The 14,880-nt window shown below is 40.9% G+C and overlaps 1 protein-coding gene across 2 annotated transcripts in view; it reads right to left on the reverse strand.

Annotated features, from left to right (window-relative positions):
* Nucleotides 1-14,880, reverse strand: part of RAC1 (Rac family small GTPase 1) — a 54,259-nt gene that overhangs the window by 19,216 nt on the left and 20,163 nt on the right. Inside the window, exons 2-4 of one of the 2 annotated variants that reach the window (XM_069210318.1) lie at nt 7,988-8,059; nt 4,919-5,036; nt 3,093-3,155 (exon numbers count right to left, since the gene is read on the reverse strand). In XM_069210318.1, coding sequence (XP_069066419.1) covers nt 3,093-3,155; nt 4,919-5,036; nt 7,988-8,059 — 253 coding nt within the window. Of the gene's footprint in view, nt 1-3,092; nt 3,156-3,238; nt 3,590-4,918; nt 5,037-7,987; nt 8,060-14,880 lie in introns of those variants that run through there. The other variant, XM_069210319.1, reaches the window with a different exon arrangement.

The raw sequence follows: 14,880 nt of genomic DNA on the forward strand, positions 1-14,880 counted from the left end.
TTGCCAATGCAAAACTGTGTCCTGAATAGAGCAGTTATAAAACCACTGGAGAAGAAAGTGGCAAACTACCTAACATAGCCAAAAGGTCTAATAAATTAGTCAATAATAATCATCCTCCGATCATGTTCCGGAATGACAATGAAAGGACCTGCAGGACTTTGATGCTCGGTAGGTTTCTTTTGCAGTAGATACAAGACAGTGGACTTGATTTCTAAAGGAACTCTGCTGAATTCAGAGCGTTAATAATTACTTAATGGACAACTTTCTTAATCATAATGAGAATCTGAAATAGACTAGAATCTTCTGGCAAGCCAAATGGCTACGAGAAAAGTTTTTCAAGATGTAAGATTTGAAGAGGATGAAAATTTGCGCACGTTCAAGCTTATCTTGATCTCTGCTAGTTTTGGTTAAGTGAAATAGTTTAACAATACACATTAGCAAGGTCGGTATTTTTTTCCACTTTTAAATTTTGAAAAATTGCAACAGTAAATTCACCAATAATGATGAAGCAGAAAAATCAATGTGACATTAAAGATAAGCCAGAATTTAAAGGGAAAAGCATTTCATTGTGGAGGTTATTCGTCTGCTTAAAGTGGTTGTCCGCTCTAATAAAGTGACTGTACTCTCTCCTTTGCCTGCTGTTGTCTCTTACACTTTTGTATTCTACATAAGTTTTCCCTCCAAAGGTCTTCAATTTTAAGTAAGGAAAGAACAATTTCTATTTAAGAAACATGACCTTGATAGAGGACGGTGTTCTGAGACTCCGCTCAGCTAGATGACCTGAAATAACATTACAAATGCACAAGATTTTATCTGCTGTGGCTTTTGGCAGCCCAATCAAAGACAATCGAAAAATTGTGGGGGTAACCCAGTTTCTAGTCACAAACTGTAGCGGTCATGTTATCTTTTAAGTTTCTTATCCATTTCTAAATCTGATTAAGAAAAGTTAGGAATAATGGTGTACCAAAGAAAACCAGTTTAAAACTGTACATTTGCTAAAACGGATGAGAGTGTGGTAGCCATTTGGGCTTTGTACCGATGTTAAGTTCAAAGTCTCAATTAGTCTGCTAAATAAAGAATAACACTGGATGGCAAGAAACTCTGCAAATAAAACTGAAAAAGGACGAGAGCCCAAAGAATTTAGGTTGGAGATATTGAAAGTTAGCAGGAGTGCTTTAGGCCCACCAACCTGCTTTCATTTGATGGTCCTGAGGAAGAGACTAATACATAGAACCCCTCCTTCTTGACAATCTGATCATAGCAATGCATTTAAAATATAGTGCCACAATCTCATAAGTAATGGTGGATGGATCTACTCAAAGGAGGGCACGAGTGGAGAGAATCAGATTTTGTAGTTAATTTGGTTTTGGAACAAAATCTCCAGGGTTTTTTTTTTCTTCCAAGCAGCAGATGTACAATTAATCAAAAACTACTTTAACTGCTTCGGCAATAGAATCGGTAATGTGACACCGTTGGAGCCTATTTCTGTATAAGAGGAGGGAGGATAATGAGCAGGGAAATATGGATTCAAGGAATTTGGCTTGCTTTGGGGCGGTATTAGATATACATCTGTAGTCTACAACCAACATATCTGATTTAAGAACAAAATATTGGAGGCTTCATTTTATGTTTTGCAGCAGTGTTTCAAAAAATAAATAAATAAAACTTTTTTAGTATGGGGAAGTGTTGAAGATCACAAGGATTAAAGATCACTATCAACCAATAAGGTTGCAGGGTGCTAGCAAAGCTAGAATCGGTTGATAATTATGAAGAGAATAGGGAAAACTTGTTACAGGTCATCCAATCATGAAGCAACAAAGGAGTAATTTTTGTGTAGGTAAACGAGACAAGTTAAGCTTAAGCTCATGACTGATATAGCTGTTCCCAACCATTACAGTAAAAGCAAGGCAGTCTGTCATGTTTAAACTGGCCCCAGCTTCTGACAGAGCTGGTGCACTCTACGGTTCTTATCACATATGTAATGTTAAGGGTTTAGACACAGTATTACGAGTTAAAGCAGAATGTAAAGCCCAATAATGTGTATAGTACGACTAGCAAAATAGTATACTTATGAAAGTATACATTTAAAACAGACTGTTCAGCTTCTAAAACGTAAGCTAAAACTCTGAGCAACGCAAACTTGTGATTTCCTCTGGAACATCTAGTTTCTTTTTTTAAGACGTTTAAGTAGTGTCTTTTAAGACACTGTTTGGAGTAGAAGCAGCCCATCGGCACTTTCAGTTTCCCCACTTAGCCCTCCAGTAAAGTCAACTCTGCTCAGAATCACAAAGAGCATCAACACACGCCCCAGTAATTCTTCGCACTGTGTGACGTTTGTGCTCATGTAACTGTGTACCCAAGGAGCGGCCTGAATGATAAGGCATTAATAAGTACATTTCACTTGGCCTGGAGACTCCCCATGTACATTATATTGAATCTACTAGAAAAACTGGCCTAATTCCCGCAGACCTTCCCAGCCCTATGTGATTTATTAGTGCTCAGATCACTTGTAACTCCTTTGATAATGCATTGCGCAACTGATCTTTTGTATGGTCTGCCAGCACACTAATGTAATCAGCTTAAAAAATTTTAAATGCTGGTTTATTTTCAATAATTTCTTATAGTTTTTGTACTGAAAAGTTTTACTTTGCAAGTCATGTTTCTTTCCAGAAGTGGTCCAACTAAAGAAGCTGTTTTCCATCTTCTTTCTCGCCCTTTGTCACCTGCTTCCATCGCCAACCCTTCTTAACCTACAAGTACCATGTGATCAATTTTTTTGCAACTTAGTTATACTAGGCTGTCGATTGCTGCACGGTGTTCAATTGGTTATTATACTGATTTTCCTATGCCATACATGTATTAAGATTGTATCATAACTGAGGTATGTGCTTTAGCTATGCAACTTCGAATACAGAAATCCGTGTACTCAGAGAGACGGTATAAATGTCACATAACGGAATATACAGTGGTGCAGCTACAGATTTCCAATTAAGAAGTCAAGCCATGCATGCTTTCACTTCTTTGAAACGCTGAACCCAAAGATCACCACCATCAAGTGGCAAGGTTTCGAAAAGAGGAATGGAACTACTTACCTTCGCTCGAACGTTTTCAAAAGATGCAGGACTCACAAGCGAGAAGCAAATTAAGAACACATCCTAATAAAAAAAAAAAGAAGGGGAAAAAGTAGTCTTAATATGGATGCCTTAGCGATATTTTCACTTTCTTACTAAGCAACAATTAAAAAGAATCAAAATCACCATGTCAATGAAAGAAATCGAGCAATGAGGCAAGAAAAGAATGATTTAACAGAATTAGGTGCGAAATTTTCAGTGCTCATTTTACCCCGCGTGTCTCCACTTGAATAATATGGAGGTTTTAAGCAGGAAGATATTGAGAATTTATTTGGCATGCAAGGCAATAAAGCGCCTCCATTTCCAATTACTTTCCACACCCTAGACACACAAAGCAACCACAAGAAATGGAGGTTCCAAATAGGAGTTAGCGGTTTACACCTAGCAAGCAACAGGGTATTAGCTTGGATCAACTCACTCACCGAGATGGATGCACCTGAGGAGCTCTGATTTAAGCCCTAACAAAAAATATTTTTTTAATCAAATGGAATTTGAAGATTAAAGTTGCTCATTTCCACCATATTGTGGTAGATTTTATGATTAATCACTTGACACCTTGACATGTCCAGTATGTATCTTTAATAAGGAAACAACCTTCAGGTGAAGCCATTTTATACATTTTCAGACCCAGGTTTAGGAGAATCCCATTCTGTGCTTAAGGGAAAGCCCAAGAATTCGACCATGCCTGGTTTCTGCGCCAGTCATGTGCCCACCCAGAAGCAGCTATAATAAAGTAGGGAAGTGGCAACAACTTCAGCTGTGATACTGAGAAGCGGATGATCGGTTTTTAGAGGTGTTACATTTAAGAAAGTAATTGCAGTTTGGGAGTAATGCATTTTATGCACCAATCTGTAAAGTCAACACTATAACTAACTGTGAGGAACACTGTTTGAATTTCATTCATGAAAATTAATGTCACCGTCATCAACTCAGTCAGTATTTTGTTTTCAACTTGTGCTTTATGTGAGGCAAAGCATGATCGCATAAGAACCTGCTTGTAATTTCATCATTTCAAACTGCTATTATGCAAACCCAAAATACAAAACCAATATGTGACCACATTCAGCAGTCTTGCTTTTCTGTTACTGCCATTTAGAGGATAGACGAACCCCAATGTATAGCCATATGAAAGAAGTTCATGACTGGAAGAACTAGGTGCATTTTTAAAGGTTTACCTATAACTAAGGCAGCAAGAAGACAACTTGATATAGCAGATCACACTAACTTGTGCTGTTTATTTTTTACAGTGATGCAGCTAGTGACCTATATGCCTTCTGTGGTCAGGCGCATGCTCACGTAATAATAAACTGACAATAATTCCGCTCTAAACATTCTAATTGTGAGTTTTGGCTTGGAGCGGTTTCCAAAAAAACATAATATATATATATATATATATATATATATTTTTTTTTTTTATTACAGCCAAGCTTTTGTGTGTCGTGGTGGGCCGATAAAAATGCAAATAGTTCCCAGGCAGATGCTCCAAGGTAAGGAAAAAGGTGCAGTGGTGACCCAAGGCAGAATATCCAAGTCCTAGTGAAACATAACGTACCATTATGAAGAACAGAATACACAACTAGACATTGCCTGGGAGAAGCCTAATTAACTAAGGCTCCAATTGCTGCCGTTGTGGACATTATTTCGGTAGGGCAGTTTTACGTCTGAGTGCTTATAAATAACCATGACAAACCAGTTCGGTTCATTTTTACATTTCACAGTTCAATGCTTCAGATGGTAACCATCGACATTTACCCACGCAAGGCTGTTAGGGTCTTAGTAATATTTACCGTTTGCGGATATGATAAGGGACGTAGCCTGTCATAGTCTTCCTGTCCGGCTGTATCCCACAACCCCAAGTTGACAGGTTTTCCATCAACCATTACATTGGCAGAATAGTTGTCGAACCTGTACAATAGGTTAAAAAAAAGTGAGGTTTCAACAAATGAGAACTGTGACTCGCAGTGCACGTTAAACTGTTCAAATTAGTGCTTGCATAAAGCACTGAGTTAGCCAATTACCATAACACACACTTTGGGGTAAACTACAAAATCAAGGAGAATTAAGAAACAGGCTCCACACTAAAAGAAAACGAGCGCTAGCAAAGCTAGTACATGTAGCATTTGGCAATCTAGCGCAATGGTTATATTTTATTTTTCATTTCATAAGACACACAAAAAACATGCTGAAAAAAGGCAACCACAGTACATTATTTTTAAAGAAAAGAACAGGTGATTCTTGATTCTTGCATGCAGATCGAGCAGGTATAGAAACCCTCCCTAGTTTTAACGAACGTAAGAAAATAGGATTCCTACTGGTGCTAAGAAAACGTACAACTGGCCTTGACTAGGTGTAACTTGAAACCACAAAGTTAATACAAATAAGGAAGTATAAATAATGAAAAAAGGCACCGGCAAAGTAAAGTATTGAGTCATCATTCCCGACACTAAAAGGCACCACTTTTTGGGTGGACTTGTACTCATGTGATCGGAAAAAAGTAATCTCACACTGCAAGAGACCCAAAGGACAGTCAGAGAGAGACCGAGATAGAGGCAATTTTTTTGGGTTACACGAGCCTAGCAACAAGCTAAAGCAGACTATGCCAGACAAAAAAAATACAACACCAGACATTCTGAATACATAGTGCGTCAGCAGGAGACATTCTCTGAATATTAGTCATTATTTCACAATTACAGGATGTGGAGCTGCAAAAGCAAATCCAGGTATTCGGCTACTTTTTAACTCTTACGAAACCGATAAATCAGAAAGTATGATTAAAGCAGATAACTAAATGATACGTTTTAAAAGCTTAGTCGTGCGTGATAATCCTTCAGCCTAGCTGCATCCCACAGGAGTAGATACACTAGATTCATATTACTGGGCCTAATTTTAACAGAGTTACACAAATGAAACACCACAGCAACGAAAACAATGTGTACATAACTGATTTAAAAAACATTTTTTTCTTTGTATTCGATGCAATGTTTGAGAACAGTTCTGTGTGTGTCCAGATTAATTCGTCTCAGACTACAAGTGGGGTCGCCTACATGCAATATTTGGGAAAGCATTCAGATTGCACTTGTCCTTTCATTTACCCCTATACGACACCTGTTATGAAAGCCCCCTCTCCTCCAAAAGGACTCCCTTTAGAGCGGCTCTGCATAACCTGGAGCGACATTCTCATTGTGTTTTAATAGCTGGGCGGGTACAGACGTTAGCTGCAGGCAATCAGCTCTACAAGGTGGACATGTCTCAGAGTCCTGTGTAACCCGCCCTGCCACGAGTTCAGCTCCTACTGCTGAATCTCAGCCTGGCAGCAACACTAGCTGGAACGAGACATATCATGAAGTGCATAGGCGCTGGTGGTGTAGCTGCTGTCCTGAGGGCACCGGATGTGAATAAAGTTTCCTTGCGAGGGTTTCGCTTTAGTACTTTGTACAGCGAGCATCTTCACAAGATTACCTGCCTAATAAGAGCAACTTCAGGCATCAGGATGTATATGAATGTCTATTAGTAAAATCATTGTTCAGCACCACAGATTCACTTTCAACACTGGCCGCATCACTTTTTTTTTTTTTTTAAAGCAAACACTTTCAAACCATGCTACCTAACGTGGCAAAAAACATTAACGAACCCAATAGATCTTGCATAGGTAATACTTATCAGCTTTGGCAATAGTTACAATGTGTCACACCTAACTAAGGGTGGGGAGGGAGATGGAGGCACCAAGCAGCTATGCGGTGTAACTTAAGTATAGATTTCCTACCCACTCTTAACTATTCATCCACTATCCCTATGCACTCATGTTGTAATCTCCATAGTGTTTTTCTTGTAAATTACAAGCTTGTCGGAGAGGACAGCCAAATAAGTTAACACTAATAACGTAGTCTCAAAAAACCATACTTCCAAGATCCGCTTTCTTCAAAACTCAGCTACAGTAGAAGTGAGAGGTTGCGAAAAGTGGCTTCCATTCATGTTGCCATGGAGGAGACACAGGATGTAAGCATCTAACCAGGCACACTCAAATACTTAACTAAAAGGAACTGACTTGTGAAATTCCCATCACTCCTGTGCTCTACAACCAATTTAGAGTGAGTAAAAAAGCATTAGCAAAGCCATTACATCTTAGCTTAAGGACCTACTGACAATACCTCAGGCGTGCATGCGGCTGCATCTTCAAGTCTATATTTTTTTTTATTTAACAGTCCAAGATGGATCGGTAGAGTGTGTGTGAGAGAGAGTGAGAGTGTGTGTGAGTGAGTGTGTGATTTAAAGATGTGAAACCTAAGTCCTCCCAAAAGTGCCTGCAGCAACCAGCAAAATAAAACCCGGTTGGCGTTGATGAAGATGGGTGGGCAGTAAGCCCTTTTCAGATTATTATTATTTTTTTTTTTAAACAATCGCAAGTGAAAGGGCATGCACTGCCTAATCTCCTAGCATTAAGGAGTACACAATAATTTCCTACACATCGCAACACCCAAATAGCACAAGTTTTCATTCATCGTAAACCATGAAGACGTCAATAAGAAAAGGAGAAATAGCATCAACCGTCAGTTTGGATTGCAAGAGTAGAATTAATTCAGTCACCATTAGTACTTTTTACTGTGTTTTCACTACTCTAATCATATAGGCACCAACCTGCTCCTAATAGAGACAATTATCAGACCAATTGGGTTGGAAAGCAGGTGAAGATAACGGAAAGTAATAGTCAGGAAAGGTTGGCATTGAATACCCCTGTAACATTTGTTTTTGGCGGTATTTGTTCAACAGTACTCTGGAATGGCCAAGGGAAACTGCCTCGTTTATATCCAGCAGCTTTGATATTTAGCAGTAGTGTGGAAAAAAATACATGTACTTACACGGTGGGGATGTATTCTCCAGGAAATGCATTGGTCGTATAACTGATGAGCAAGCATGTTTTACCCACAGCCCTGCAAAAAACACAAAAATAGTCAATTCCACGTCAATGCAATAACCTATTTCGAAAATATCTAAAATGCATCACCAGTGACAAGCAAGACTTGGGTGGGATTCCTCAACCAGGAAATGCTGGGTAAAAGAGCTGTCACATTAAGCAATGTCTAATGCCCATCTAAAGCATTTCAGCTAGACAGTGTTTAAGTCTACCTAAAAATTGTAGATCTAAATACATTATTGGAGAAGAACTATTTTTCTTTTTACTTGGATCGAGTTTTTTGCATTCTTTCATCTTTAACAAAAATGGATGCTAAAAAAAAAGTGATTTTTATACTTAGATCTCCCGTTTTTGAATAAGTAGATTGTATTCAGGAGCACAAAGCAAACAGAAGGAATATTGTTAAAGGTTAATTTTCCAACCGGCACTCTTTCCAATCACACTGGGTTCTGGACTGGAACCAGAACACACTCATTCCAATAAAACTTTACTATAAACACCATTCCTAAGTACATTTGTGATCAGTAGCATATTATTAAGTGAAAATTATTAGGTTAAGTCTAGTTTGGTAAATTACTGTAGAAAGTGGTGAAAACTTTAAAATCATAAAATGTTGCGCGTGGAGGTCATAATGGTGACTGCTACAACAGGTCTGATTACCCAGCTCTTGCACTGCCAACATGAAGTATATTTAAAAGCAGCAGACTAGTTGTTCACCCTCTGTGTAGTTTTAAACAATAACAGTTGCACACGCAAACCGCAGTGACTCACGGAGAAAACAAATAACTGGACTTCTCAGCCAAACGTGGTGGAATTCGTGCTAACTGTGCCATGCCAGATTAGAAACGGTGGAACAGGATGGAACGCTTGGCCCAAGCTAACATGTATGCCGTTATCCAAGCAAGCAGCAGTTCCTTAAATTATATATGCTTAGTCATTTCAGGAAGGCTTGCAATTGCAGCACATGCACTAGCCTGCTAGGTTTGAAGAGTTAAACTAAACTTCTCATAAAGCTTTGTGCCCTTACAACAGGGATACAGTTGCAAATGAATGACCCACGTGCCACAGACGTAGTAGAGTCAGATTAATGTAGTCATGCTTCTAGTCAGATATCTTACTTTGTTTACCAGATGGGGCACTCAAAGCTCTTCAGCGGGTAGCAATGTGCAGGCAGATGCTGTAGGAAGCTGGCTCTGTATATACTATAGCAAAATGAGATATAGTGTGCACCGAGTCCAGGGGTTCCCCAAAGGTTTAACAGAGGATAAAGTAGATAATACTAATGCTCTCTTTTGTGGTAGTGTGGTCGAGCAGTTAGGCTTATCAGAGGGTAGTGCAAAGTATGTGTTGTACACACACAGGCAATAAAGTGAAGCACACACTCAATGACTATAGTTTTTATATAGCAAAAATATGTTTTGTTACTTTACTTCTAGAACCACAAGATTCAAGTTGCAGGTAAGTACATTAGCAAGTAAGTATCCAACATATGTATCAATACCGCTTTGTTTCAATTTGGTAACTTAAATACTTTTCAAATAAATAGCAATATCTGTTTTAAAAGTTGATAGTGCAATTCTCAGAAACAGTTTATGGAAGAAAAGTTAAATACGTTTTTGAGGTAAGTACACGATTTAAAGTTCCAGTCTCCGGGGGTTAGGATGTAGACAGGTTGGGGTTCACGTTAACCCCAAACACCCACCACCAGCAACACGGGGCCGGCTGGGTGCAGAGGTCAAAGTTTAGGTTTGTTTAACATGGGCTCCTATGGAGACTGGGGGCACTCGGAATCAGTACCCATGTTTACGGAGGGCAGATTTGGGGGGGTTTAGAGGAGCACGGGGGTAAGGGGAGGGGAGGGTTCACGCGCAGGTCAGCACCAAACATACCCTCTGCAGCATGGGTGGGGACGGGTGCAATCGGGCTCCCAATATTTTCCCATAGGAGGACCCCTGGGGCCACAAAGATGCTGCAGGTGAAGTCCAGGAGGTCGGTTCCAGGAAACAAAAGGCTGCACAGGGGGGGTGTATGCTGCACCCAACATCAGGTTCCCTAAGGCCAGGGAGCTGCAGGCTATGGCCATGTCAGTTTGCGTCTTCAGTCTTCACTGCTGAGGGGTCAGCTTAGCAAGCCTCCTTTCTTCTAGTGAGGTCACCAGGAATCTGGTGAGCTGGGTTCAGGAAGGCCCTTAAATCCTGGATTTCAGAGCATTACAGGAGTCAGAGGGCAGGAGCCAATGGCTACTATCCCTGAGGGTTCTGACACACTTCTGGTGTCCACTCCCTTTGGTGAGGGGGAGTGGGTGAGGGGAGGGAGGGGAACAGGACACAGACCTAACCCTATTGGCCCCAAAGGAGGGGGTCACTTCAGCTCTGGACACCTTATGGGTGGTCCTAGCTGAAGTGGTCACGCTTCCGTGTTTTTCCAAAGTTTACCACCAAACTTGCAGACAAAAGTGGGGGCTTTGTCCAGGAGGGGTGGGCATCTCCACAAGCTGGAGTGCCCTGGGTCATTGTCACAGGAGACCTGAGGCTTTGAGGCTCACCAGCAAAAGTAACAGTTCCTGCGCGGGGAGGTGTCTTGGTAGTGTGAAGCGCTTTGTTTCTGGCCTCAGAGAGCACAAAGTAGAGACCACAAAGGCTCTCACCCTATGGGGTCAGAAACATGTCTCCTAGTGGCAAGCTGGCAGAGACAAGTTAGCCCTGCACTGAAGGATTGGGTAGAATACAGAGGGCATATCTAAGATGCCTTTTGGGTGCATTTTTTAATAAATCCGACACTGGCATCAGTGTTGGTTTATTATGCTGAGAAGTTGGATACCAAACTTCCCAGACTCTAGTAAAGCCATCATGGAGCTGTGGAGTTCGTAATGACAAACTGCCGGCCCATGTACTCAGTACGGCCACACTGCAGTTGCAATGTCCAAGAATGGACTTAGACACTGTAGAACAATATTGCTTATACAGCTATGCCCTCATCTGTGGTATAGTGCACCCTGTCTTGGGGCTGACAGTCTGCTAGAGGGGTGACTTGCCTATGCTACAGGCAGTGGTTTGTGGGCATGGCACCCTGAGGGTTATGCAATGTTGACTTTACCTTTTTCTCCCCACCAGGACACACAAGCTGCATTGGCAGTGTGCATGTGTTTGGTGAGGGGTCCCTTGGGGTGGCACAATATATGCTGCAGCCCTTAGGGACCATCCCCTGTCACAGAGCCCTTGGTACCACTGGTACCTTTTACAAGGGGCTTAGCTGTGGGTAAGGGGTGTGCCAATTGTGGAACAATGGTACAGTTTTGGGGAAAGAACACAGGTGTTGAGGGCCTGGTTAGCAGGATCCCAGCACACACACAGTCAAGTTAGCATCCGATATCAGGCAAAAAGTGTGGGGGGGTACTACAAACAAGGGGACAGTTGTCTACAGATGCTGTTCTAAAAATTACAGCAACTCCTATACCCGTTTATAACTATCCAGCCCCCCTTGGCAGACTTTTAAGCCGTTCGAGGACAACAAAAGAAAATACCTTTTACCCAAAGAGATACCTACTTTCACGTGAACCTCTGGGTGCTGCACTCATCAACGAAAACCTGGGGCATCTTGCCCTATTGTGGAATTTGGAAAATGAGCTACATGATTGCCACCTCATATCCGAAAGATACTCACACCTTTTACACCCCAGCTCAACAGGCAAACCCCCACTGTGGGAGGATTCACACCGAGTGACCGGGCAGGTTGCTACACACGGATTTCCTGTGTTGAGAATGCGCATCTCTTACCAGAACATTTTATGTAGGCCGACAAGATATTCACCACTGCAGCAGTAACGTGTTTGAAACTGGTCGGAAAATTCCATAAAACATCTTAGGGAAGACTAGAAGGATTTGGTATGGTTCTAAAAACCACATAAATAGCACATCCATTCACACATCAAAAAGACACTTCAAGCTCCAGAATTTTTAAGGGCATCTGGCCCACGCAGAAAAGGGGACACGTCCGTTTATATACGTAGTTAAATGATCATAAATTAGCTATTTTTTTTCAAATATATTTTTTATTTGGCTTCAAGAACTCAAGTGGGCTGCTTCAAAACCCACCATGGCTTCAGTATTTAATTTTTTTAAATAAACCATTCTGACAGGACTCAGCCGTTCAAAAATATGAATGTGGAAGGAGCTTACGAAGGTCTGTTCCCATACCAGAACAACATTGCTTGTCACAGGACTAAAACTGGCAGATTTTAGCTCCAATGTCTGCCTGCCTTACCCTTCATATCCAGGTTTTAGCTGAAATGCCTCCCCAAATTTCATTTCCCACCACTCGACTTTGTGGTAACTTATGCCTAACTGCACAAAATCTATATAGTTCTAAAAACAAAGATTATGTAACCACCGATGCTCACAGCAAGTCTTCGGGCGTGGCGAAGAAACTTTAAAACTGCAGCATTCTCAGGAAAGATTTGTACTGAATTTTTAAGGAACGTTACTCCTACTCACCATTTTACGGTGTGAATGTTTCATCACGTTGAGGAATTCCAAGCGTGTCTGGAAAACAAGGTTTTAAAAACAAGTTCCGTAGGACGGCTTGTTTAGACAGTGCTCCAGCCCAGGTAATGCTGAGCTGTATTCACCATTCATAGCTTTGTAATGGTTCAATATCGCAGGCAAACACCAAGGTTTAGACTGGGACCTAAGGATGGGTAGAAAATGTGACCCCTACCAACATTAAACTTCCCTTCTGATTTGCAAAACTCACTACGACTTACATTACAGCTGAATGTCAGTACTGAACTGCACAATATGTTTGGAAAGCTAAAATATAAGGGAAGTTGGAGGGGTGAATTTAATGTCTAGTGTTTTTTATCTGAAGGCAAGACACTGGCTAACCTTGGAGAAGAACTTCAAAGCAATGGGAAATCCTAAGGAGACTGCAATCCATCAAAACCATAATGTCATAAGAAATAATGTACCGGCTGTATATATGATCTTTGTTGTACCTTATTTTGACAGGTTCAAATCCTGGAGGGTCTACATAGTTTTTCATTCTTCCAAACTTAATAAAATGTGTCACACGGTGTTTAGAAAACAACATCTGTTACTCAGCTCCATGATGTCCAAAAAGGTTGAGCAGGAGCTTTACAAAAGGACGTTATGGTAACCATCTTTCAGGGCTAAGGGGACAAAGATCTTCCCTTGGGTGGGGGAGTTGTTGGGATAGGACCGGGTTCATTAGGTTTTATTATATATATATATATATATATATATATATATATATATATATATATATATATATATATATTTACACATACATACATATACACACTAATGAAATAATCTGCTGACACGAGATGCAGCACACCATCTCAGGCACAGACAATCACTTCTCTTTAAATGTCAGACTGCCCCAGAAATTTCCTGCACCTACACTGGGTAGCAAACAGTAAACAGGGACACACAACTTGTCATCCAAGCAGGTGCCGGAGTAGTTTTGCTAATTCATTTGTTTTTTTTGCAAAGCGCTGCCAACTGCTTCATGGTGGGCACATAGACTTTGATGCGAATAAATGGACCACTGTACCTGACTGTATTCACTGGCTGGAGGACCACATGTTTCTGGTCGAGAGGTAATGGACAAACAAGTTTGATTGCAAGTTGTGTGTGTAACCATGGAGCACTGTGTGCACAAAGCAAAGTATCTTAAAGCATGTACTTTTGTTACAGTTGGCCAGTGCAGGGATTTAAGAGTTGGTGTAAAGTGGTCGTGCAGTGTCAAGCTAAAAAGACGGGATGCACAGCTCTGAACGCTCTGCAGTTTTGAAAGTGATTAAGTTGAAGGTGCCAGTGTGTATGGGCTGTTTTAATAAGCCAGGCATAACATGATCATGTGGTTTAGAGATTTTTCTGAGAGCAGGTGGAGCATTAACAGAGTACCTTTCAACGGAGGTATTCAGTGAAATGTGGTTTGAAGACCACTTTAATCAGTCAACAATTGATTCCTATCTTTACCTGCGCCAACTCTTAATGCCACTTCTACGTCCTCCTCCTTAATTAAAATGCTACTTCCCCTGGTTCATGTCCCTCTTAAAAATTGCCCCTGCTTTATCCACAATGCAATGGGAGGGAGGGGGTCTATTTTAAGTAACTTTACCACCCACTATGTCATGCAGTTTGTGCCACCCCCACCATGCCTACCCCCCTCCGATCCTGGAGCTTGACCAATGAGAGGGGTGTCTGCCAGCAGCCCCAAAACCCTTTGGCCTAAACAGTTAAAAATCGCTCCTAGAAATCTGTTCTCTATTTGCAAATAGGACATTGGGGCTGCTCCAAGTACACACAAATATATTTGTGATCCCTCCCCAATGTTTCCTCCTGAACAGAACTGCATGAAATCTGAAATGCAAGACCTTAGCTTCATACACAGAGCAAGTGCCAAATTTCATTCATGTGGACCAAAGACATAGGCAACTCTAGAAATACCATTTTAATAGAATGTGTGATTCAACCATAACATTACAGAGTGTGCATGTAGAAATACGGTCCAATATTGCCATAAAGGCATTCTTTGGACGATAAAAAACATGAGGCCCAGAGCTTAACCCGTAGATTACAACGTAGGTCCATATAACACATTACCCTTTAAGTATTCAGAGTGTGGAATTTATTAGAAGTTCTACTTGTCCATGGGACAGGTTGCTTCTGAAATCTACTTGTCCTGTAATAATAAAAATAAAAAAAAACTACTTGTCCCTTTGGTGCCATGTAGTGCGACAACAAATTATGGCAGCAATCTCATGATGTAAGACCTCCGATAATAGCCTCTCTGATTATGCCAGGGTTACTA

This window comes from Pleurodeles waltl, chromosome 10 (genome assembly GCF_031143425.1).
Source record: "Pleurodeles waltl isolate 20211129_DDA chromosome 10, aPleWal1.hap1.20221129, whole genome shotgun sequence".
Lineage (NCBI taxonomy): Eukaryota > Metazoa > Chordata > Amphibia > Caudata > Salamandridae > Pleurodeles > Pleurodeles waltl.